General features: G+C 41.2%; 1 protein-coding gene across 3 annotated transcripts; it reads right to left on the bottom strand.

Moving 5' to 3' along the window:
- Positions 1-2030: 2030 nt before the first annotated feature.
- LOC146367259 (KN motif and ankyrin repeat domain-containing protein 4-like) lies at positions 2031-18360 on the bottom strand. Of its 3 annotated transcripts, XR_014797639.1 has the most exons (11): positions 18098-18360; positions 12758-12836; positions 11221-12684; positions 10035-10110; positions 8129-8452; positions 7868-7952; positions 5071-5290; positions 4840-4982; positions 4087-4287; positions 3105-3331; positions 2031-2499 (listed from the first exon to the last, which is right to left on the bottom strand). XR_014797639.1 is itself a non-coding variant. In XM_084913227.1 (10 exons), exons 2-10 carry the CDS (start codon positions 12774-12776, stop codon positions 3239-3241), a joined length of 2625 nt encoding a protein of 874 aa, XP_084769353.1. In that variant the 5' UTR covers positions 12777-12836; positions 18098-18360; the 3' UTR covers positions 2031-3238. The 3 variants fall into 3 exon arrangements, 2 of the variants coding, with proteins under 2 accessions (XP_084769353.1, XP_084769355.1); XM_084913227.1 differs by having other exon boundaries at positions 2031-3331; XM_084913229.1 differs by lacking the exon at positions 12758-12836 and having other exon boundaries at positions 2031-3331.
- Positions 18361-25317: the final 6957 nt, after the last annotated feature.

Genomic DNA, 25317 nt, shown 5'->3' with positions numbered 1-25317 from the left:
TAATCCCCAGGTGAATTTGTAAGTTTGCGGTCTCTAATTTTTATAATAGTTTCATTTTTAGTGGAGAAAGACACAATGTCAAACAAATATTCCAAAAAATAAATAAAAGAAAATAAAAACACTAGCAAGAGGAGTCTTAAAGCAAATATGTTTGGAACAACAGTGCTCTGATTACAAAAGCTAACAGACAAGGCAGGTTTAAGAGAAAAAGAAAATCCAGAAAAAACACATTACATAAACAGTATTAATTGGTTTCCATGTCATTGAGTGAAATAAGTATTTGATCCCCTGCAACCTGTGTGAATTCTGTGTCCCACAATTTGGCCACCATGTCTGGAGGAATAAAAATACTGAGTGTGGTTGAAAGAACACCATGTTCAAGTCAAGCACAGAAGTGGAAAAATTCTGCTTTGGGGCTGTTTTTCTGCTAAGGTTACAGGACGACTTCACAGCATTAAGGGGCCAATGGATGGGGCCATGCACTGTGAAAACGAGAACTTCCTTCCCTCAGCCAGAACACTGAAGATAATTTGTGGTTGGGCTTTCTAGCATGACGATGACCCAAAACATATCAACAAGGCAACAAAGGAGTGACTAAAGAAAGAGCTATTAAGGTCATGAGCTACAGCCACCCCGCCCAGGAGTTAGCCAAAATCGCTCCTGAGATGTGTGCAAACCTGTTGACCTGCAACAAACATGTTACCCCCACCAGGTACTTAGTCACGTTTTGCTTGAAGATCAATCACTTATTTCACTCAGTGACATGCAAATCAATTTATAACTTTAAGTATTCTGTCTCTCTCCATTAAAATGAATGAGGTATAACTCTCAGAAACATTAAACACTTTTTTACCTCATTTTGGTTTTCTGATCCACATTTATTGTTTGTTTCAGTCTCTTGCTACCCTTTTCCAGATGCTGCAAACAGATGGTAGACGTGAGGTTAGCTTAGTATGCAGCACCTGAAGACTCTGATATTTTCTCTGGGATTTAGTCGAGATCAAAAACAGAGCTAGAGGTGTGTATTAATATTAAGCTTTCATCAAGTCCTCAGAAAGACCCTAAATCAGTGCTAATGCTGTTGCTGCATTTCTGCTGCTAGTTCTATCCCTTGTATACATCAATATGTGTCATACATGTATTCAAACCCCATTCACATTTTGCACACTTGATTTTTTTAAAATAAAACTGGAATTTTTCTAAAAATCAAATTACACTAGGTTGCAAATGTAATTAAAATCAAAATCAGAGGTTTCTCAGCACAAAAGGATTCCAAGCCTTGAGTCAGTACTTTTGGCATGTCTCCACAAGTTTTAAAAACCTGGATTTTGACTGTCCACTCTTCCTGGCAGTTCCAACCAAGCTAAATCCATAATGTAGGAAAGTGTGCAAAACATGGAGGAGTTGCAATCATTTCTGAAACAAATGCAAATGCTAAGTTTAGCCCTACCGCATTATATTTGGCGAACTAGCAGCACAAGCTAACAAGCAGAGAAACCACAAACAGTGTCTGCTAATAAGTGCTTTTCATTTTACCTTTTATGTGAACCGCACAGAGCACAAGTGTTGTCTATGGAAGCTGCAAAAATATCAGCATTAAGTTGGATAACATTATTAGTTCTTATTAGCTGAAATACTCTACAGACTGTACCAAATGAAGCCACGCTGACTGAAATGCGTTTTGCGTTCAGAGTGATTCATCAGCAGACAGAGAAACTGTAGCAGATAAATCCAGTCCATTATCATTATTAAACTGAAGCCAGCAAATGCCTTCAGACTGCACAGACGCCCCCCTCCATTGTTGTATCACACCCCCTCAGGGTGTTATGGAATAGGTATGTTTTATTAGTCCACTGTTCTCTGCAGAAAAGAGGTGTCACAGACATTTTTATCCCTGCACAAAGGCTGAAATGAGCACTGTTACTTGCTGTAACCCGCTTCTTTGAGTGGGGGATGGGGGACGCGCACCTATGCAGTCATGTGACATGCGTATGTGTGTGTGTATCCACAGTTACATGTTATCAGAGTCATCTCTTTGAAACACTTTATTCTGACAGAGCATTTCCATACCGGCCTCCTTTTTTGTTATTTCTACATACAGATACATTTCACTAATAGAAAAGATGCCCGTTCCATCTCAGTCTGCCACATCTTCCTCGCTTTCTGACGATTTATAGTTGCTCGTGGTCATTACAGCAGGACAGCCAGTCAGCTAGAATGGAAGAAATCCTCAGGGGAAATGAAGAACCCGTGCCCTGTCACACAGAAATCCAACGCCTTCGCCATCTATGCAATCCTTTTTTTGTCTTATCTCACAAACATAATCTCAGCTCTGTGCACAAAAAAACAAAACAGTGCCCCTTGCTGTTTCCCAGGGGGCTCGAGGAAACAAAGGCCATTCAAACAAATCTGATTTCACAACTGACTGAGCATTCCTAGGTGACATACAGCTGGAGTGCAGGTGAATCTCACACGTTGTCCTCTCACACAGTGGAATTACTGCAAATCAAAAGACACCATGTTTGTAACCGTCTGTCACACTTGAAAGAGATTATATCTACTTCCTTGTACGTGAGCGTTTTTAGGTTCGTCTCCGCTGTAGCTTTCTGTAGGGGGGATTCTTATTATGTTTGAGTTGGCTGGATGTTGGCGGTGATGCTGAAATGGATGAGCTGCGCCACCTGCTGGGTGACTTTGCCACTGCATGTTGCTCGTTTCAAACAATGAAATATCATCGCTTTTCTGTTATTTTATTAAAAAACAGGCGTTGCATACATCAGTGTAGTTTTTACCAACGTGTGAAATAAACAAACTGGTCGATCGGCTCCAGGGATTTGTTTCTGTTTAGTTGGCATGCAGTATTTTGAAAGTATTTTATTGAAATGGTGCTTAGAAATGCTGAGAATTCCCCTTGGAAACATACAGGTAGAATCTTCTTACAGACAGATTTTTAGATAATACAACAAACATAATAAATATTCTTTCCATTGCATAGTTTGCAGAGCGAAGCTGCTGCACGGATGTGCAAAGATCAGCGATAAAGACAAAATAAAAACAGCAGATCACGGCATGCTGCCCTAGCAACCATCATCTGCCTCACTTACTCATGCCGTACAGCCTCATTGTAATATCATCCCATTCAGCGCACCAGCTGTCACTAGTCCAGATTTCAGAAAAAAAAGCCTGCGTTTGAAGCGCCACTCAGGTGAGAGGATCTGACATGTGAACAGATCCGCTTCTACAGAGCTCGAGCTTTAGCGTGGGCCTGCAGCAGGGCAGCTGTATCGGCGTGGGAACCTTGCATGGCGATGGAAAGCGCAGTTTGACCTCGCTGGCAAACAGGAAACAAAGAAAAAAACAACATTTCAGCTCAGAGTGCAACATTAATGTGACTGATTCTGGGTCCCCAGATGGTGAACCCTTGAAGAATTTGGTGATTTCCTGACTTTGTTATCATCTGATTGTTAAGTTAACATTATTTGTGTTACCGCACAAAACTGCTGGCGTTTCTGTAGGCCATATAAATTCATTTTTCCACAGTTTAATCAGTCTAATTAGTGTGGGTTTAGGTGAGACATGGTTCACACTCTTAAGTGTACTTTAAAGGTAGACTGTCACAAGCAGAAGAGAGATTTGCCCCCGTTGCTCTTTCCCTGCCTCCACTTGCTCCGCATGGCACAGATATTGTACTGTTAGCGGATTAGCTCCTCTCAGCCCAGGGAGATTTGTCTTACTGTAGCCTTGATTAATCCTGGGGAAGCTCTATTCTGCTACATCCAGACTGTCAGTCCACTCACATCCACAGTGTGTGTCAACACATTCAAGCTTTCACGCATCTAAGCTGCTTTTCTTTGCATTCAGTGATGTGAATGCTAAGATAGATGTGCCATTTTGTTAACAAATGGAGGTGAATCATCACATGAATTCAGTGTCCTAAAATTGAATTTTAATGGGTATGATGCCCAGACTATTGTTGCATCACAACATTATGATCCAGTTCACTGTGATCCCTGAAAATGACCACAGAAAAGAGTTTGCCAGCATTGTTTCCCAGGTTACATGATGATTTGTTTGATGTGGTCTTACCTTGTCAGTCAGAGTGAGGTCACACTGGCTTCTCTCCAGCAGGAGCCTTGCGATGTGCGTGTGGCCCCTCTCAGATGCGAATATCAGCGCTGTGGTTCCCTGGCTGTCCTGGATGTTAGCGTCTGCCCCACAGCTAAGCAGCAGGCGAACCATCACAACTCGGCCATGTCTCACTGCCAAGTGCAGAGCTGTTTGGCCCGTCTGTGCGGAGAGGGAGAGAGTGTGAGGCCCAGACCAAGAATTGTTCAAATCTCCTCTTTCTTCTTCAGCTTTCATTCTTTATCTTTTAGTAGTCAGCGTCTTACTAACCTCAGTTTTATAGGGACAAGCCAGCAACTCCAAAGATTGGGAGTTTTTTTTAACTCTCTTTGGTATACATGCATACCCAGGTCTTTCAAACTGTTCATAACAAAGGCTGAAAGCTGAATGTGCAAACCCTTTACCCCAGTTTAAGATAATCCTGATGACGTCATCCGCTTTCTCTGAATTTGAAAACCTCCTCCCAGAACCACAGAAGACATTATACAGCAGTCTCAGTATGAACTCTGTCACTGATCATTTTTTCTTGTGTAAAATCTACCAAGTGATTCATTAATAATGGATGTGGTTAGGTATAGCTTTCCATTCACTGCTTAGAAAACAGTACAAACCAGCACAGGGTGCTATAGGAGGGAGCTGCGCTGCCATCTCACACTGATATCCCCCTCCACCCCTCCTCATCCCTATTACATTTGTTCTTATTGCTTGTGGTACCTTGCTGGAGCGAATGTTAATGTTGCCCTGCTCCATTAGTTTGCGGACAACTTCCATTCCGCCAGGTCCATCAGGGGCTGTCAGCGAGGCCAGCATCACCGCCGTGTAGCCAGAATTGTTCTGAACGTTCACATCGCTGACACCTGTTGCACAGGGAAGATGTCAGACGTTTTTAGTACTAACAAACGTTGTATTACAATAGCTTCGACAACACGGTTACCTATATGTTACCTGTATCCAGGATCAGGGTGACAATGCTGTAGTTGCAGTGGGAGACGCTGTAATGAAGCACTGTGTTCCCGTTGTCATCCGCCAGATTGACTAGAAAGGCCAGCAGGGAGGGTGTTTCCTTCTTTATGTGTTTCAGGTATGCAGCCACCCTGCTGGCCTCAGAGGCCTCCTCTGCTGCTGCACTGAACCAGTGCTGGAACAACACAACCAGGGCCATCCTCTGGAAAATATATGAATAAGAACGATTCCTGGTGAAGCATGAATTTAATTAACATATATTACATGTTTAGAACATTTAGCATTCCTGCTTTAAAGAAATATGTGGTACACATGTCCTCTTTCTGAGGACAAGTTTTGCATGCTATTTTTATTGTTTAAAGTTTATCTGATGAAGACATCATATCCAGTAGCGTTAATGCTGCTCTGTGGCTGAGTAGTTGCTTTTCTGCCCACCTGTAGAATATAAAATATAAAATATTCTCTCTTTGAAGCCCTTCTGTGGGGCTGGGAAAAGCCAATATAGAAGTGCCGCAAACTGCAGCTCCTTAAATGGCACCTCTTGACCAATGTTCCCTCTAAGCTGCGCGCGTGGAAAATTGCACACTGCTGGCACGGTCTCTGCGCACAGAAAATCTGCGTTGCGTACAAAAAAAAATCTAACCTGAATTGAAATTAAAATCAGTACTTTAACAATTCTGTTTTGCAGTGTTAGTCAGTGAGTGACGGGCTGCTCCCGTATGGGATTAGAACAATGCCACCTTATCCCATAGCCCAGCCAATAATGCGATTCACATTCGCATATACGCAGCTAATCAACGTCGTCGACAGGCTATGACAGCGTCCTTATGTGCCGACACCAGTCTTGTAGCTAGCAAAGCGGCGTGGCTGATGAGGAGTGAAGCCACGTTAATGACAACGTGTACAACCATTGGAGATGTGAGCAGGACAGACGGGACAATTAACGGAAAAAGTGTGGACTTTATACCAGTTTTTAAATTGTGTTGATAGGCCACGTAAAACCAGAGTTATGTTAAAAATATATGCAGTGTTTGGTTTTCTTCCTGAATACTATCGTTGTTTATATTTACTGCGGGAAGAAACAGTAAAAACGGCGTTTTATAAGGAAAACGCTCGAAAGCACTCCCCACCTGTGAGCAAAAACAAAACCCAAAAACCCCATCCTTTCCTATTGGTCGAAAAATGTACCATGTCGACCAATCAAAAAATGATATGGCAACATGGCATTTAGTTGTTTAGGAAGGGGGAAGTTTTGGAGTGATGGCGGTGTTTTGAGATGTGAGAGATTTGCGACGTTTAGCGCAAATCTTGTGTAGTTAGTGTGTAGTGTAGTCAGTAGTTTTGTTGTGTGTGTCAGAACAATGAGGCGACTGCTGAATGTTACAGGTGTTACAGGAGTGATACATCTCCTGCTGTCAGGCCTGCAGGTATCAGGCTGTTGTTCTCCTTTATCTCATAGTGGACAGAAATTATTTTCTGGAGTGGCACAAATAATTTGTGTGGCATCAGATTTGATGCAGAACAGCTGATTGTTCTGTAAATAGTTTGAAATGTTTATTTTAAAAAACCGCCTTGGCTGTATTTTTAGGTAAACAGCTGCAAAAAACGTTGTTGTTTGCAAAACTCAGTTACTTTTTTGAAGAAGTAACTATATAATTAATTGCCCAACATTGGTCATTATACACTGTATTTTACAGACAGAGAGTTACAGACTCTCTCCCAGACCACAGACTCATGATACAAGTCAGAGCTTTATAAAAAAAGAAAAAGAAAAGAAGAAAGAAAGTTTTGTTTTCAAAATTGGAGTTCAAGTTATTTTTACTTCCAATAGTGTTAACATACTACACAGGTCATGAAGAAGATTTTTTTTTTTTAATTTTCATTGTAAGTGAGCTAAAACAGTTAATTAAAAGTAGTCTAAATGTAAATGTTGTAATTTGATTATTTTAATAAACCATGTGACTTGGATGGATGCTGGCGTGACCACAGTGCACATGTCTGCTGTTGCTCACAGTGGTCCAAGGGATCGCTCAGGGAGTTTGTGTGTTCGCTCAGACACGTGAAAAATTAGAGGGAACATTGCTCATGACAAATCTCTTAGATGTCTATGTTAAAATAGCTGACTGTAGATCAGAAAACAAAACATGTTAACAACCTGGTCCGTTTACGAATGCAATGAATTATGGATTAGCCTTGTTAGCAATGCTAGCTAGCTGGTGCTAGCATTGCATGATAACTCCTCGTGTCTTAATTTGGTATTGTTCATCTGCCAAACTCAAAAAATCCAAAATGATAGTCAACAATCAAATGATTTACATCATTGTAGCAACATTCAACTTTTGAAATGCAACATGTCCCAATAGAAGCAAGTTCACGGGCGCGGTGATTGCAATCCACTTCAAAACAAGGCAATGAAGTAACAAATAGGACCACAAAGAAGGAAAAAAATGGTGTTGCCAGCTCCGTGCCAACTATTTTTTTTTTTTAACCTTATACAACTCTGTTTAGTGTCTGTTCATTCTGGCGTAAAGGGTTCTGCAGATACCTCAGTTCCCAACCTGGTACTGCAAACTCTGTTCAGCAGGCATTTATACTGCATGTCTGTTTGTGGACAGATTTTTGTCAGCATGATAGGATGACAACCGTCCAAGATGTTTATTTGGCTGGGTTCTGAGAACTCATTTGTGTCTCTGCTGGTGCACAGACATATTTTTAATGCAGTAAATGAAAGAAAATTTTCATATCTATTTAAATTTAATCTCTAGTCTTGACTGCTTACCATGTCATCATTGGGGTTGTCCATGTTGTCCATGTGATTATTAAGGAAATGACAGGCAGAAATAAAATCTGCATTCACTGCTTCTCTGAAAGAGGAAAAAAATGTGTATATGTTTGCTCAAGGAAGGTCATAATAGAGCGACAGTTCACTTTAAAACATGAGGAACATATTATATTATGATCAGATGAAATTAGCTTCCTGCTGAGTGCAATTACATCTTCCAAACAGACACCGATTGGGTGTTTGTTGAGGTCGTCTCACCTGCCTTTGGTGGTTGTTTCCGAGCCAGAGTTTCCCTCCATCTGTTCTCCTGAGGGCTGTGTTTTCATCTTGGCCGTTTTCTCTGTAGCCCTAGCTACTAGAGATACATCACCTCCATCTGTCCCCCCAAAACCTGTTCCTTCCAGTTTCATCTGTCTGCCTGGGTCAATTTGCTTCTCTTCTTCCGTTCTTCTCTTCTCTGTGTCTGCATCCAGCTGGGCAGGAGCCACCTCCCTAGGAACTGTGCTACTGTTCCTCTGCTCCAAATCATCATGGACACTTTGGCTCATACAGGCCTGATTTTTACTGGCAGTCTCATTGCTTCTATAGAAAAATGAAAGAAAAAAAAATGAGGTACATGTTAAATGTTACAACTGCTTCTACACTTTTGGTTTGTTTTTTTATTTCGGTGACAGAGGTTGGTGAACTTATACATAGTAAATCTTGTGAATTTGCTTAATTATCTCAAACCAATGACTAGTCTGAATGTCTTATGTATGTTTAGGGGAGTCAGAGGCTGGGAACCCTTATACAGTGCATACAGAAAGTATTCACAGCACTTCACTCGTCCACTGGTCAAAATTCAACACATAATACCCCATAATGGCAAAGTGAAAAAGTGTGCTTAAAATTTTTTAACATTTATTAAAAATAAAAACCAAATATATAACATGAACATAAAGATTGTAATTATATAAAGATCTAAGGAAGGGTCCAGATACATTTCCGGATCATTAAAGTTCCCAATGAGCACAGTGGCCTTTGAAACCACAGGACTCTTCATAGAGGCCAATGGGGTAGAAAGGTCACCTCTCTGATTGTCACTCTCACAGAGCACCAGCGTTGCTCTGTGGAGAGAGGAAAACCTTCCAGAAGGACAACCATTTCTGCACCATTCCACCAATGAGACCTGTTGGGTAGAGCAACCAGTCTGAAGTCAATCCTCAGTAAAAGTCACATGACAGCCCACCTGGAGTTTCCCAAAAAAACATCTGAAGGGCTCTCAGACCACAAGAAACAAAATTCTCTGGTTCAAACATTAAACTTTTTGGCCCGAAAGCCAATTGTCATGTCTGGAGGAAACCAGGCATCGCTCATGACCTGGCTAATACCATCCCTACAGTGAAGCATGGTGGTGGTAGTATCATGCTGTGGGGTGCCTTTCAGCAGCAGGAACTGGGAGACTGGTCAGGGTTGAGGGAAAGATAAATGCAGCATTGTGCAGAGACATCATTGATGATAACCTGCTTCAGAGTGCTCTGGACCTTGGACTGGGGCGAAGGTTCATCTTCCAACAGGACAACTACCCTAAGCCCACAGCCAACATAACAAAGGCGTGGCATCAGGACCAGTCTGTGACAGACTTGAACCTAATTGAATATCGCTGGAGAGATCTGAAAATGGATGTGCACAATGTTGCCTTCCAACCTGATGGAGCTTGAAAGGTTGTTCAAAGAAGAATGGGAGAAACTGCCCCAAAATAGGCGTGCCAAGCCTGAAGCATCATACTCAAAAAGGCTTCAGCATGTAGTTGCTGCCAAAGTGGTTGGTGCTTCAAGAAATATTGAGCAAAGGCTGTGAATACTTTCCTGCTTGTACAGTCAAGGAGATATGTTACTTGAATTGTAATGCTGAACCAGAAAACACATTCCTTTATGGCTATTTTATTGTAGATGAATGAAATAAACATACTTGTGAGGCTTTGAAATATGGTTTATGATCACTGTGTCATTTTACAATACAGGAGCTGCCTCTTTCCTCCCCTTAACTGACAACAGGGAGTGGTACTCATATTTCAGACTTAAATCATGATGTTTTTCTGTGTCAGGACTGTACAGAACCTCAAATCAAATAACCGACAATCATAACATTTAGGGTTGCTAAAGTCAGGGAGTTATTTACTAACCCTTCTTTAACACCCCCAGAATGTAGGTTTTTCGACGTCTGGGCACATCCTTCTGTCTGCAGGATGGATTTAGAGGCTACACAGAAGACAAACACAAAGGATATGATGAAATGTCAGCATTACATGCTCCTCATTAGATTCAATGGCTTGTTTATGTTTGCATAAACCATTTCATCACTGCTAAAGCTAATTGTAATGCTGTCTGTAAATCCAAGAGCCGCCTACTCATCAGTTAAACAAACAAAAAAAAAAAATCACAAACCCCATCAGTTTCCTTCTAATCCATCTGTCTCCGTTTTATGATGCAATGTCTTTTAAAGTAAATGGTGACTCAGTTTGAGCTTCAAAACTGACTATAAGCAAACATTTTGCTTATCAGTTTCCTCTTACTCAATTTGTCATCGTCCTGGGTTTTAAAATTTTTGTTATGGTCTTGGAATCCTTCTTCTTATTTAACCTTCTTTTGGTTCTCAGTTTGATCATTTCTCTTTATTCTTGTTTGAAACATTCAGTCTTAGTTCTTTGTTTCAGTTTCTGGTGATTTTCGAGTATTCTGCCTTCGGTTTATTTTGTCTTCCCCTCTTTGTCAAGTTTGCATGTTTAAGTCTATCATCTCTGTTCAATTCCTTTCTCGCTTGTGCTTTATATTGAGTTCTTGTCCTTGTCTCGTCCTCCCTGATTACCTTATTACCTTTTGTTTTTTTTACTTAGTCTCCCCGTGTCGTTCCCTGAATAATAATTCCTCATGCCTCCTGGTAATTTGCTTTCCTGGTAATTTGCTTTCCTTAGCTTTGCTTTCTGTTTTTGTACCGTGCAAACCTTTAGACTAGTCAGCATTAAATGCTGGCCTTATCTCACCTTCGTCTCCTGTGTGCTACATTTGGGTCCACAAAAAAACTAACCTCATTCCATGATACATGATACAAAGGTTCATACAGCTAATGAAATGCTGTTGTTGTTAACAGTTATTAGATGAAAATTATTCTTATTCTTTGCACTACACAAAGCTCCGCCGACTCACTTCCAACATTCAGATTTGGCTAACCCTATTAAACCCAGTGGGATTTCTTATACAAAAACAATAACACTGATCCTGGCTCACTTTGACTTCAATGTTACTATTATTAACTCTGAAATGTGGCTTCTGTTATCTTCAGCTGTATAGCTACCTGCTGAATCTTCTTACCGTCACTGTCTCCACGCTGTTTGTGGCAGGACATGAGGATGTCGACAAGTCCCATCATCTCCTGCTGCAGAGAGTTGACTTTGGGATCTGGGTGCTTTAGATGCTTGCCCTCTTTTCCTGATTCACTCTCTGTGCACAAACACTTCCACTGCTGCTCCAGCAGACTCTTTATCTTCTTTATGTGATGGATCACCTCAGCTGTGTCTGTACCTTCAGAAACCAGTGGACGTCTTTCAGACGATGTTGAACTGACCACAGACTTGTGTTGCTGCCTTGTTTGATCGTTTGCATTAACCGCTCTTTTACTAATAAAGCAAGGTGCTTTGTCATACTCTGATCTCACTACCGTCTCATCTCCATCCTGATCTACCACCACCCTCTCTGCACGGACCCACACCGCAGGATTCTTAATGAGGTGTTCTATCTTCTCGTCTTTCCTTTTGCTTTCCTTTTGCTGCTCCTTCAGCAGCCCTGACACTCCCTGGAGCTCCAGGCTAGTCTCGTGGAGCTTCTGCTCCAACACAGCTACTTTGGCTTGCAGGGAGGTCACTGTCAGCAGCTCATCCAGATCTGTACTAGTCCTCCACTCATGCGTAGGATTGGAGTCATCTTGGCTGACACTGTAATTTCTAGGAAATATACTGTGACTTTCATGCTGAAGTCCTCTCAATACTTTGCTATTGTGAGAGGATGTACCAGGATCTGTGGTGCCGTTCATTGTGGAGGGATGGTCACGTGGACTCAGTCCCAGACGAAGTCTTTCTCTTTCCTCCTGGAGGATGCAGATCTGCGCTCTGAGCTCAGGAATGACCCTCACTTCCATCTCAAGGTCCCCCACTCGTTCGAGGGCTTCAGTTAGGCGCCTCAGCAGACCTGAGCAGTCCTGTGGCCGAGGGCTGTCCGAAGAGTGGAACACATCTTCACATGAGATGTTTCTTCCCCCAAGGTGATCCTTTGAACTCCAGACGCTGCTGTGGTCATCTGTGGACTCTGACCCTTGTCTCAGTAAAACCGTAAGTGGCAGACTGGAGGCACGGAGGAGATGGGGTCTGATATGTTCCCCTAGAGGTTGCTCATCAAACTCCTTGATTCTGGCTTCCATCTCTGCCAAAGATTTAAACCCTGTGGGGGAAAGAGGTGGCCTGTGATCATATGCCCAGGAAGTATAGCCATGATGATGATGGGCGTCTGACAATCGAGACCTGGGGCCAAGAGCTCCGGTAGATCCCCAGGGGCTTGGGCGGTAGCCACACCCAGAAGCATTGAGGTGCCTTGGTAAAGTGCTTGCGCGCACTTCCTTGCTTCTGCGCTGAATGGGAATCCTTTTGATGGTGTTCCCTTTCTCTATGTCGTCTACATATTTTAGAAAATCCAGGTCAAGTCGGAAGCCATAAGGGGTTTCCACTGAATATGGGGGCTTCTCCTTGATTCCGTTCTGTGCTGTTTTACAAGGTGCAATATTCCCTGCAAAAATTACAAACAGTAAGTGAGCATGCATTTCAAATAAATATCAGATTCAGTGAAATTCTTTTTCTACCATTTTGTGTCGCCATCATTTGTTCTCCTTAGTTCTCCGAAAAATGTGTTGACACATTATCTGATTGGACCTCGGGCATCTGACAAGAAAAAAGAGGACTAAATTAAGCCAACAACATATGAGAAACCTGTTTCTGCATTTTTACAAGTGGTCGAAGTGATTATTGTGTGGTTATATAATAATGTAATGAGCATATTGTAGATTTCAACATTTTGGCTCTGACATTGACTTGAGGTTTATTTGTGGTGCGTTTGGTGGCAGACTCGGTCCAAGTTTTGCGACCAGACGGAATATCAATCAGCCTTGTTTGTGCTCCACACACAATATGCTCATTCATTCACCCACATGTAGTGAGTGGATAACAAAACACAAACATTCAATTACGCCGAAGTACTTTTTCTCTCTCCCCCTCTCTTATTCTCTCCTCTTCCCAAAGTTTTCTATTTTTTCTCACACTCTTGCTGGTTCATTTCTTCCGTCCACCAGGCAGCTATTATTCAACAATGGCAGGCCTGATCTTCACTTGATTACAGCCCTGCCATCCAGGACGAGAGCTGAAAATAGCTTGAGACTGTTTAGCCCAGCAGCTATGGCCAGCAGTGCAAAATAAACTCCTACAGACATAAATACAGACAGTCATTGTTCTGACTCAATACTTTCCTCCCTTCCTTCTCTCCCTGTGCCTCCTACTAGGTCTACAGTTTTCTTTCAGAGAGTTTGTTTTTCTATCACCGAACTATCTAGAACTTCATCTTTCACCTTGGAAAGTGATGTATTTTTACAGTGCAACGCTCTACTGCCTTTTTAATATACTGGCGTGCCCTTCTCCTCTTTTATATCACTCCTCCCCCCGCCTCCCTCTCTCAGCATCTCCCCCTCTTAAATCTTTACCTCTTCCCGCCTCCCATGTTTCCCCTCCTCTCTCCTGACCACCAGCCTCTGCGGCTGCTTGCTGTCCTCTTGAGGCACAGCGGCCACCAAGCCACAGCCCCAAACAATGTCAGCTATGCAGTAAACAGACAAACACCACCGAATGTCCCTGCTGGGAATTTTCACCTCTATCATTCACGCACTCGTTGGTGGCCGGCAGTAAACAGCAAAGAAATGTGCAAATTGCAGACACGCAGGGATGTGAGCAATTTTGCAGAATAAAGCCTGCACACTGAGACATATACATGAGGCATAGATACTGAGGGCTGTACATTTGGAAATATGGTGCATATATATTTACAGGACACGACACAGTTCCTGATTAAGAAAAAAAACACTGAGAGATTTACTTTTCAGAAATAAATAATTTGATGCTCAGTATTGTGCCATGAATAACTGATAAATCAAAGATGACATGAAACAAATTAAAAAAGCAGTGTTATTTTTAAAAAAAAGAAATTACTTGACGAGTATTAACAGTGCAGGGTGCAGAGAGAGATGACAAGCAACATTCAGGGAAGGTCCCCTATCAGTGTACTGAGTGTACTTGTTTGGTACTAAAATTTAAACTGTTTTGAGCTTCGTTTCTCCGACTTTAATAGCCAAAATCTTTTGCACGAACAGAATAATATAAACTATTCCTTTTTTTCCATCATATTCAGTTCTGTTACCCTTGCATATGTCTAACCACTGTATTAGATACTAAAACTACATTATTTACTGTTATTTTCTTGTGGCTTCCATGATGTTGAGAGGACTCTTTTAGGCCTCCGTCTGACAAGTCTAAGTTTAGCTCGTACATGTGGGCGTAAAGCTAAAGCACATGTCAGGCAGTGAGACCCAGATATGTCTTCATTCTAAAGGCTAATTGAAGACCATTCAGGTGCTCCAGATATACAGAAAAATCAAGAGGTACACAAGAAATATTTCCATAAAGCTAGTGTAGCATGAATAATAGAAAAAGAGCGTGCTGATTGCAAGCAGAGACTTCACTATTGTCTCTGTCAATCAGCGCTGAAGCACAGAGCACCTGTTACTGCAGACATCCCGATCTCTCTGTTGACTCAGTTCAAAATATAAGCTGCCGGCTCGACTTCAACCCAATGACAACAAGAAATTCTTTTACAAGTAAAGAAGTTTTAGGTTCTCAATAAGAAATGTCTGGCTTACTTTAAGAAAAATATAAGCGTTTAGTACCTGCACAGAAAGAATTTAGTGGGGCTAAAATGCACTTTTTGATTTCTTATGAGTAGGCGGACATAGCAGCGCTGTATTTAACTTAAAGCCAGAGCTGGATCAAGTGACCCTGAACGCCCCCATAGTTACGCTGCAGTAGGCCTAGACTGCTGGGGGTTTCCCATGATGCACTTTTTTTTAAGCTTCAGTTACCCTTTTGCACGCACTATGTGTTTATAGACCACTCTGCATTTAATCATTAGTTATTATTATTCTCGGACTCTCTTCCCAACTTGTCATGGTAGATGGTTCTGCTAGAGGTTTCTTCCTGGTAAAAGGCAGTTTTTCTTTCCCACTGTCGCCAAGTGCTTGGTCATGGGGGGGTTGTCTGATTGTTGGGGTTTTCTTTCTATTATTGTAGGGTCTTTACCTGACAATATAAAACACCAAGAGGCAGCTGTTGTTGTGATTTGAAATATTGGAGAAAAAAATGAAAAAATGGAGAGACTTAAAATAGGTTATTACAGTGGTTGGAAGCAGCTAAATATGGTATACGTTCAATAAACAAGGTATACAGGCGCAAGAAAGAATGATTTATGCAGGATTCTGTGCAGTACCTCCCCAATGATGTGAGAGATTTTAGAGTCACACAGAACGTCATAACTGGAAGTTACTGGTGCTAAAGGTGATTCTACAAGGAGCAAGGATACTAAAGTTTTCACAGGACTCTATACTATCCCGTCCTGTGAAAACGTTCCTTTTCATAACTGTACAGTTAAAACCTTTTTAACCTGGAGCCACGCTAGCTTTCCCCCCCCCCCACCTACCAGTCAAGGCTAGCTGTAGTTGAACATTTAAATGAGACTTGTAACTGTAAAGTACGGAGCCCCGCAAGGGACATGGGAGGGAAAAAAAATTAAGACGGACTTTTGCGAGATCTTGCAAAACTTTTGCGAGATCCCGAGTTAGTTTTGCAAGATCTCGCAAAAGTTCATCGTAATTTTTTTTTCTCCCATGTCCCTTGCGGGGCTCCGTAGTAAAGTAATTATCTCCAAAAATGTCAAACTTTTAAAAACTGCATGTAGAATATTAAGCAATAGGAATGCCAGTTTTAGATGCTTTATTTTCAGTTTTCGAGCAAACAAAGGAGCTTCACACTGCTTGTTGTTGCCCACAAGCCGTCCATTTTTACGCATAAATATAGACCCGAACATTTCCTCCTCACCAGGTTACCACAGAGGAAACAATATAGCAAAGTTAGGGTTAGGCATTTCCCAGGAGCCACTGCCCAACTCTCTCCACATTTCTGTGGCATAGGTTTTAATTGTCTGCGCCTGGAGGAGTAGGCCCACCTCACAGGAAACCCACGAAATGAAATGTAAAATATTTGCTTTACCCCAAACAGGCCCCAGCCGAACAGCAGTGCACAGCAGTCCTGCTACCTCCGCACATAATGAATTCAATCCAAAGTCAAACATTGCAATGGGCTCAAATTTTCTTAAAAATAAAATAAAAAATCAAGGCCTCCTTTATGTTCAGCTCTTGTTGTTTTTCGGCTGGAGGAACGCCACATTCTTCTCGCACAGCTATTTTCCCTTAACTTCAGTTTCTTTTTATCCTTGTGTGCCCACAACAGCTGCTCCCCTCCTCTGGGTGAGTGCGTCCTCTCTCATACAGACCTTAAGGCTCTCCCTGCATCAGCATAAATCTCATAATCACAACATGTCTGTCCACAGCATTCTTTACCAAAACCACAAGTTCAGTGTTCACTCATGATGTCAAATGGCTGCAGCCTCCCTATGTAGCAGCAGTAAACTGGACTAAAAGCTCATTTATTGTTGAAAGTAACAGGTCAAGATTTGCGGTTGTCATAGATGATAGCAAAACATTTCACCAGGCTCATCTTTAGCCATGTTAGTCATGTGACTCTCTCAGGATGGTTACTGTTTCTCTTCAGAAATATTGAGGCAACGTTTTGGTGGATTGCTATATCCCCAGAGGAAGTGTCCTGTGTTTTTTGTAATATAGTGCAATATGATCAAGGTGATAACAACTGTTAGCTTCTTAGCATTCCAAAATTAGCATCTGGTCCAGACAATGCTCCACCTACAAGCTGCTGAGCTGCTGCAATGGAGTCCATCTATTACTTATGGAATCAGTCCATGCATTTATGTTTTCTTCGGTTTCTGAATATTACAGGAGTGGGGACCTCGTAGTCACATTGCCACCGACAACACTGTATTGCACACATTTTGACACAATTGTACTGCATACCAGGATACGAATATTTGTGAAGATTTAGGTGTTTCCTTACCTGTTAATAGTGAGATTAAAAAACTTCAAACCATAGCTTTCTCCGTGCACTGAACCCATAACCTGTGTCTCTTTGCTTCTTTACTGTGTCTGTATATATGTGTCCACATGTTTTACTGTCAATGCTGTGTTCCCGGAAAAAGTCCTTCCTCTCCTCTATTTTTTTGGCTGTACAGCCTGTGGTTTTTCCAACTCATAACTCTAACCCTCATCTTCTCTTTGGAGCTGATTTAGGAAGCAAAGCCAAGTGTTTGGGCTCAACCCCCTGAATCCCCCTCCCCATCCTATGTCTCCCTATTGCTCTGTTTTCCCTGTTTCTTTAAAACATTTTTCACTGTCTCCTCAAAGTGTTCCTAGAAATTTTTCAGGTTCTGTGATATCCCCTCCCATATGTTTTGTTTTGGTGCTTCTGAACCGCTGGACTTGCCCTGTTCCCATTCCAACAGCACCAGGGTCAGGGTTGCAATGAGTTGCAATGTGGCATTCAAAGCCTCACTGGATGGTATGTGGAGCCAAAGCTCATTGGATAAAACAGTTGCCTGGAGCCTCACGCAAGGAAAAAACAATGATATGCTAACATAAGAAGGTTAAAATAGAAACATGGGCAATGTGGGCAATGAGTTTGTGTCTTCATTGCATAAGTAAAAGTGTAATAAAATAAAAGCGACATTTAATCTTTTGAATGCAAAGATGTTGTCCCGAAGAGCTGCTTAGTATTCTTACTTGACCCAGAAGTCCACTTCACACCATTTGTTAAATCCATTTAGAGTCAAAAGCTTTTCTGACCCTGAATTTAAATCAGCCGGTCCCTGATCGAAGACATTCAAGGTCATCTTTCTGCATCTCGGCTTTGATTAACTGTCTGATCCAACAGTCCTCAAATGCCTGCAGATATGGGATGAATATTATATCTGAGCTTACCTTGTGGCATGTTGAGCAGTTTCCCCCACTCTGTACCGCTGAACTGTGGGAGTGATTGCCAGATAGTCCACTACCGTCTGCTCTCAGCTAGTTCAGCCTGTCTGTCTCCTGAGAAGGCAGGGAGGTGCTGTCAGGGAGAGTGGCATGCCGCGGCTATTTGGTAAATGCCAACGTGCAGCCCTTGCCATAACAGAAGCTGGGTTTACTTGTGTGTAAAAGGGAGCAATGAGCAAGGAGGAGCTTGTGAACATGCCTCCTGTCCAACTAGACTGACAAGTGGGAGGTTAGACATAGACGATCACACCCACTCCTCCAGACAGCAGCCAATAGAAGTTCAGAGGTGCAGCCGACTGGGAAAGACAGCTGCTCCTTTGGAACCCCGGTGACAACACATCAAAGTATGGAGCTTCTGGTAAGAAATGAGAGAAAGTACTAGTCACCTTACTGTGTCACCATGTAGAGTCTTATAGACCTCCCTCTTTGAGAATGTGAAATTCTACCCAGTGTTATGTGATCTGTGGCCTCTATAATCTGGTAAACACTGGGCGAAGCACAGGGCTTGGTGCCATTCACGGGGGTTAAGTCTCTCAGCGCATACCTCTCGTTCTGTAGGGATCCTCTTTCAGCCTGTTACTAACATCTTCCTCTGAGAATCACCATCATGCTGGGAAAATGGTAAACAGGCAGGTATTTGTACAACACTTTCTACACAGAGTGGCCCAGCAGAGCCCTTTTTCATCCCTTTATTTTAGTTAAGAGAGAAATACCAACATCTCAGTGACTGCTTAACTTTCATGGACATCAGAGAATAAAAACTAGGACCACAGATGCTCCAAGAATTAATTCTTTCTGAGAAATATCACAACATTTTCTAAATTCATATGGCATCCATGACCTCTATAACTATTTTATAGCTATCCACTTGTAGTTCTGAGAAGATGCATTCTAAAGTGTTAACAGGGTTATAATTAGAGATGGCACAATACCACTTTTTTATGTCTGATATCATAAAATTGGATATCTGCCGATACCGATATGAATCCGATATAGTGTGTTTTTTAATCAATAAAACAGTTTTTTAAATATCTTGCTGCTTTTTGTATAAGTTCATACTCAAGTTAAAAAAAAACCAAAAACCACTAAAGCTATTCTGTTATACCTGTATGTAAAAAAATACACTGCACCCAAAATATTTCATAGTTCAGCAATACTGATCAATCTAATAAAAAAAAAAATAGGGAACCACCCACCCTCCACCTCATGATGCTTAATTGACGTAATTAACTTTAATTTGATGCAGTGTGAAAAAAACGCACAGAAATCATTTTCCAAGAATAATTAAATAGATTCAACATCTTTCTTCAACAGAATTGCAGACTGCACAGATTGTACCTTCCCAAAGGAAAAAGTACTATAGCTTACTAGGGTATATTAGACTTAATAGTTACTATATACAGTAATGGACTTCTATACATTTTACATCAGATTAAAACTTGGGTGTAAGATTTGGATAATTATTTATTAAAAGCTAGACATTTTAAATGAGAATAAGAAAGAAAAGTATGTCTCTGTGCCCCCTTTTCCCTGTTAATGCCCTATCGGACCCCCTGGCTAAACTTTGCTAGATCCACCCCTGCACAGTTACCAGACGTCAGCTACGTAGAAAAGGATCCTGGTGTAGAAAGTAAATAAATTCTAACAACAGCTTATCAAGCTTAAACATGCTGCTGTTGTTCAGCCGCTGGTTTCCTCTTTCTGGCGCGAAGTGAGCAATAAACAAACAAGAGAGACGGACTCCTGACAGAAAAGCCGATCAGCTGATCATTGATAAGGTTTCATGATTGAAGTAGCAACAGGAGAAGGAGGGAGAGAGAAGAGGCAGTCGCTCAATATATCTGTTGTCAAGCTTAACGTGGGAATGCTTTATAAACATCCAGAGATGAACGTACACATTTGCTGTACTTCTCTCTGGGATAACTTCCGGGAAAATGCGGGATTGCTAGCAAGGCTACAAATACACACAGCCGCTCTATCACGTGAGGCGTACTGCTCCCACGTGCTAGGTTATGAGCCGAGTTGGGAGTTACTCCGTGTTGCAAGTTTTGTGAGGTGCTTTTTTGATATTTAATGGATCGGATTACATTTTTTTTTAAAATTTTTCTCCGATATCCGATCCAGTAATTTACGTCAGTATCGGACCGATACCGATAGGTAATATCGGATAGGTCCATCTCTAGTTACAATGCATTCATATTCGCCATAGGTATTTTGATTATGAGCTAGAAAGCTGTAACCATCCAAAGCAGACTTACTTGGAGCTACAACACTGTGATAGTATGTGCACCTGCCTGTATGATATCAACCTTGATTAAACAAAAATGTGTTTTGTTCACAATGTTGCAGAAAAGGATCCTTAACCCACAATCCCAAATTGAAACAGTGATTTCTCTGATTGGTGTTAAAACTAATTTCGGCTAATATACCGATGGTAAACCCAGGAAATACGCTAGAAACTGTCAAAACACAAATATTTTTGAAAATCTTTAAAACTTATTTAAAACTAAAAATGATGTTGTTATTCATTAGGCAAATAAAAAAACGAATTCCCATTTTGAAATCCAAATTTGAGCCAGGCTACTGAAAAGTCAGAAATGAATCACACATAACATTCAACCACTAAAACTAATTTTTCTGTTATAGAAAGGAAACAACTGCAATTTGTATTTGTAATTTAATCTAATCTAAAAAATAATGATTTGCTTATTTTTTTCGTAAAATAGTGTTTTCCAAAGCGATTTTAAGAAAATGAACGAAAATGTGTAGATTGAGTCGAAAGGGTTCTCGTGTTTTGTCGTTTTTCCGATCTCGTCATGTAGGAACGTGTTGGGTACCCGAAAGCGTAAAATGTTGACGATTTGTCACCTAGCGTAAAATATTATGCTTAGGAAGTGAGAACGTGTTGAAATAAAGCCTAACAGTGCTGCTAGCATTGATGTAGACTGGTCATCTTTCTTTGCCTCTCATTCAGTTTATTCCGTTATGAAGTTGTAAGCTTTAAGAGTTGGCTCTTTGTCTGTCAGTCAGTGAGATTATGCTGAGATTATTAGTCCTGAGCAAAATTTGTTAAATTTGTTGCAAAGAAGGAGCCTATAGGCAAAGGAAGAGCAAAGTAAAGTAAATCTGTGTCCTCAGGCCACGAGAACTACATTTCAGAATGAAAAACTACAATCACACAGTTCACAGTATGCGTGTAAGTCTATGACAAGATGCTGCTCAACAAGCTGTAACCACTGCCTTGTGCCCTGCAGGGTTAGCTCTGCCATGGATGGAAAGCGAATTAGCTAGAATTAGCAAGAAATACTCCCCTTTCCATTACCCAAGCAGACAACTGACTCCGAGAGGGATTGTGGTTTGAACTGAGGGAAAAGAGGAAAAAAAAACAAGTCTTTATTGGAGCAAATGACTGCTGACGGACAGACCACATACTGCAGAGAACTTGCCAAGAGGAAAAAATGTCCTCAAAGGCAGTTTCAGAGAAAGATTTACTGTTGCATCATATATAAAGAGAAATATGGCTTATAAAATAAGTTTGTAATTTACTTCAAATATTTTGTTAAAAAGAAAATGAGTAGTTAATCATTAGCTCACACAAATAGACCATTCGGGCTTGCCTGCCGCAGGGTATTAATTTTCCTCCCATTTAGATGAAGCTGCTTTCTGCTGGAAAGTACAGCTTGAGGTTTTTTGCCGAGAGGCAGGTTCTCCTTCAAGCAAGAATCGTGCTAAAGAAAAAGTGTAACGTGTTCTCTGAAGTTTCATTCTGATGAAATAATCTGTATTTTCCCAGTCTGGTCTGCAATCTTAACCAGCCAAAATCATTATCCTTTGGCTTTTTACACTTCAAACACATAGATTTTACAATGTGGACTTTGTCAGTTAAAGAACAACTGAAACAACACAAAGCAGATGGAAGAGTTTAAAGTGGGTTAGTTGACCTAAAGGTCTCATACAGCTGGCATCTTTCCCCAAATTATATCCATTATGTAACTGCGGTTTGTGGTGAGGGGAGCTGCAAGGTAAGCTGAGGCTGCACTGGCCAAATAAAACAGTCATGAAACAGTAACCTATGAGCGTATGAATTGAGACCAGTCAATCACCCAGATGCCCACAGGCTCTTGATAACCTAAGTTATTCAGTAATACAATAGCAGATTAGTCTAATAGAATCAGTTTACATCTATTTGATAGCTGGCCTTGGTATTTTTAAGCAGAAGAAATAAATAAATAGTGTGGATGAGCATTAGACAAAAAGCATTAGTTTGCACTTTATCTTGTTTTCAGAGGCAAAACACAGGCAGCAGTAACAGTTACTATAATAGCTAAACTCTATTCTTTATTTGGGGTGAAAGAAGAAAAACACTTAATGTGTAACATGTTCAATTTTAAAATACACTGTGTTATTTGAACCTTTAAACGCAAACAGCTGTTGTTGTAAACTAGCATGGTGCAAGCATGATGCTTTATACTTTTAGGTAAAGTCCCTCTGATATGATGTTATATAGTTTCTTTTATCTTATGAGGGTTTATAAAAGTTTGTCACATTTCATAGCATTTCATAGCAGCCAAAAAAACAAATACAAAAAAAAAATACACACATAATGTAAAAGGCTGTGAGTGGTTTAGTTTCTTTGTTTGTTTCAGACACCCGCATACAATCGACCTTTCAGACAGCAGAGCCTTTGGTGGAAGTCTGGGCTGAGGACTAAGTTTATTGTGTACACACTGTGGCCCCCATACAACCGTCATAGTTAACATTTAACTGACAGGCGCCACCACAATTGAGAGTGTTATTTTCGTACGTTCTTGTGTGTGTGTGTGTTTCATGTATTATTGATGTCGCAGGGACCTAAATCTCTTACGGGGACATTTCTTCTTTTGGGGGGACGTGTAGAGTAAAGAATCGGTGGAACAGGTGTTTGATCCTCGGGGATGTTACACATCTATACGGCCTTTCAAAACCACAGAGTTGTTATTAATTGATCCTGTGTAATTTGGGTCATCTTTTAAAAAACAAATTACAAATAAACCCACCATACTACTGCAACAACAAGAGGGGACCAGCCATGACCTTATTTAAAGGTTAGTTCAAGGCATTCTCACACTGTCCTGGCTCAGAGGAAAACATCTTCAGAAAGATTAAATGAAATAACGACTTTTAAGAGGCATTAACATTTCTGTAACATTTCTGTTCAAACTATTTTTTTATACTTTGTTTCCAAGGAGCCCGACTTTCTTGCCATTTCCTATGCTGGTCTTGAGTAACAGTTCATGTTTTCTGAAAAGTTTTCTGAAAGTTTTTCTTTGTGTTTGTTTGTTTGTTTGTTTAAGTCACTTAACACTGACTTATAAATCTTTCAAGCACAGACAAGAAAATACACCAAATTATATCTTTAGGCACTTTGCTACTAGTTTCCAGTGAAAATACATTTGTTTACATTTCTTTAGTTTTCTAAAATTTTCTTTTGCATTTTCTTCTTAAAATGAGAGGCATATAATGCTCGCTCTGCGGTAGAGTATCACTTCCTGTTCCTGCTCAAACACAGTGGTGTTTCTGAGTAGCTTATTTGCTTAGCAATTTAATTAACAACTTTTAAATACATTCTTCTTTCATAGTATAATCTTCACGTGCTTCATTCGAAGCACACTTTCTGTGTACTCACTACCTAATTTATAGCCAAAGTATTCACTCACTGTCTCTGTACTGTTTCGCTAGCTTAGCTTAGCTCGTAGCCGACTCGTTAGCACCATGGCTACTTCACCTGTCCCTCCTGCACTTTCTTGCTCATTGTGTCAGATGTTTAGTTACTCCTCGGCCTCCTTTAGCAGTAATGATATCTGTAACAAATGTAGCATATTTGCAGCTCTGGAGGCCAGGATTACTGAATTGGAGACTCGGCTTCGCACCCTTCATTCACCCGTAGCTAGCCAGGCCCCTGTAGCTGGTGCAGCCGAAGATAGCGTAGGCCCCGCTAGCTGTTCCCCGGCAGACCCCAAGCAGCTGGGGAAAGAGGGCGGCTGGGTCACGGTGAGGAGGAAGCATAGTCCTAAACAGAAGCCCCAGGTACACCACCAACCCGTTCATGTGTCTAACCGTTTTTCCCCACTCGGTGACACACCTGCCGGGGGTCAAACTCTGGTAATTGGTGATTCTGTTCTCAGACATGTGAAGCTAGAGACACCGGCAACCATAGTCAATTGTCTTCCAGGGGCCAGAGCAGGCGACATTGAAGGAAATTTAAAACTGCTGGCTAAGGGTAAACGTAAATTCAGTAAAATCATAATTCACGTCGGCAGTAATGACACCCGATTACGCCAATCGGAGGTCACTAAAATCAATATTGAATCGATGTGCAACTTTGCTAAAACAATGTCGGACTCTGTAGTTTTCTCTGGTCCCCTCCCCAATCAGACCAGGAGTGACATGTTTAGCCGCATGTTCTCCTTAAATTGCTGGCTGTCTGAGTGGTGTCCCAGAAACGATGTGGGCTTCATAGATAATTGGCAAACCTTCTGGAGGAAACCTGGTCTTGTTAGGAGAGACGGCATCCATCCCAGTTTGGATGGAGCAGCTCTCATTTCTAGAAATATGGACAAATTTATTAAACCCCCCAAAATATGACTATCCAGAGTTGGGACCAGGAAGCAGAGTTGCAGTCTTACACGCCTCTCTGCAGCTTCTCTCCTCCTGCTACCCCCCCAAAAACCCATCTCCATAGAGACTGTGTCAGCTTCCAAAAAGACAAAAAACAAACTAAAAACCAGCAACAAACAACTTAAACATAAACAATTACAAAGAAAGAACAGTACAGTATCCACATCTGAACCAAAGAGTAAAACAGTGAAATGTGGATTATTAAATATTAGGTCTCTCTCCTCCAAGTCTCTGTTAGTACATGACTTAATAATTGATCAACAAATTGATTTACTCTGCCTTACAGAAACCTGGTTGCAGCAGGATGGTTATGTTAGTTTAAATGAATCAACACCCCCGAGTCATTCTAACTACCAGAAACCTCGAAGCACAGGCCGAGGGGGCGGTGTGGCAGCAATTTTTCACACCAGCCTATTAATTAATGAAAGACCAAGACAGACTTTTAATTCATTTGAAAGCCTGATGCTTAACATTGTCCACCCCAGCTGTGAAACTCAGAAACCAGTCTT

The sequence above is a fragment of the Perissodus microlepis genome, chromosome 18, assembly GCF_051167445.1.
Source record: "Perissodus microlepis isolate ML-2025 ecotype Zambia chromosome 18, ASM5116744v1, whole genome shotgun sequence".
NCBI lineage: Eukaryota > Metazoa > Chordata > Actinopteri > Cichliformes > Cichlidae > Perissodus > Perissodus microlepis.
Note: the sequence above shows the minus strand (reverse complement) of the source record. Positions and strands in the feature narration are given on the sequence as shown.

Bases quoted from the DNA above. Each gene is read 5' to 3' on its own strand.
- LOC146367259 (XM_084913227.1), bottom strand. The intron at 8,453-10,034 runs GTTAGTAAATAA...ATTTTTCTATAG, and splicing joins TCTGGGGGTGTTAAAGAAGG to AAGCAATGAGACTGCCAGTA. The intron at 4,288-4,839 runs GTACCACAAGCA...CTCTCCGCACAG, and splicing joins TTAACATTCGCTCCAGCAAG to ACGGGCCAAACAGCTCTGCA.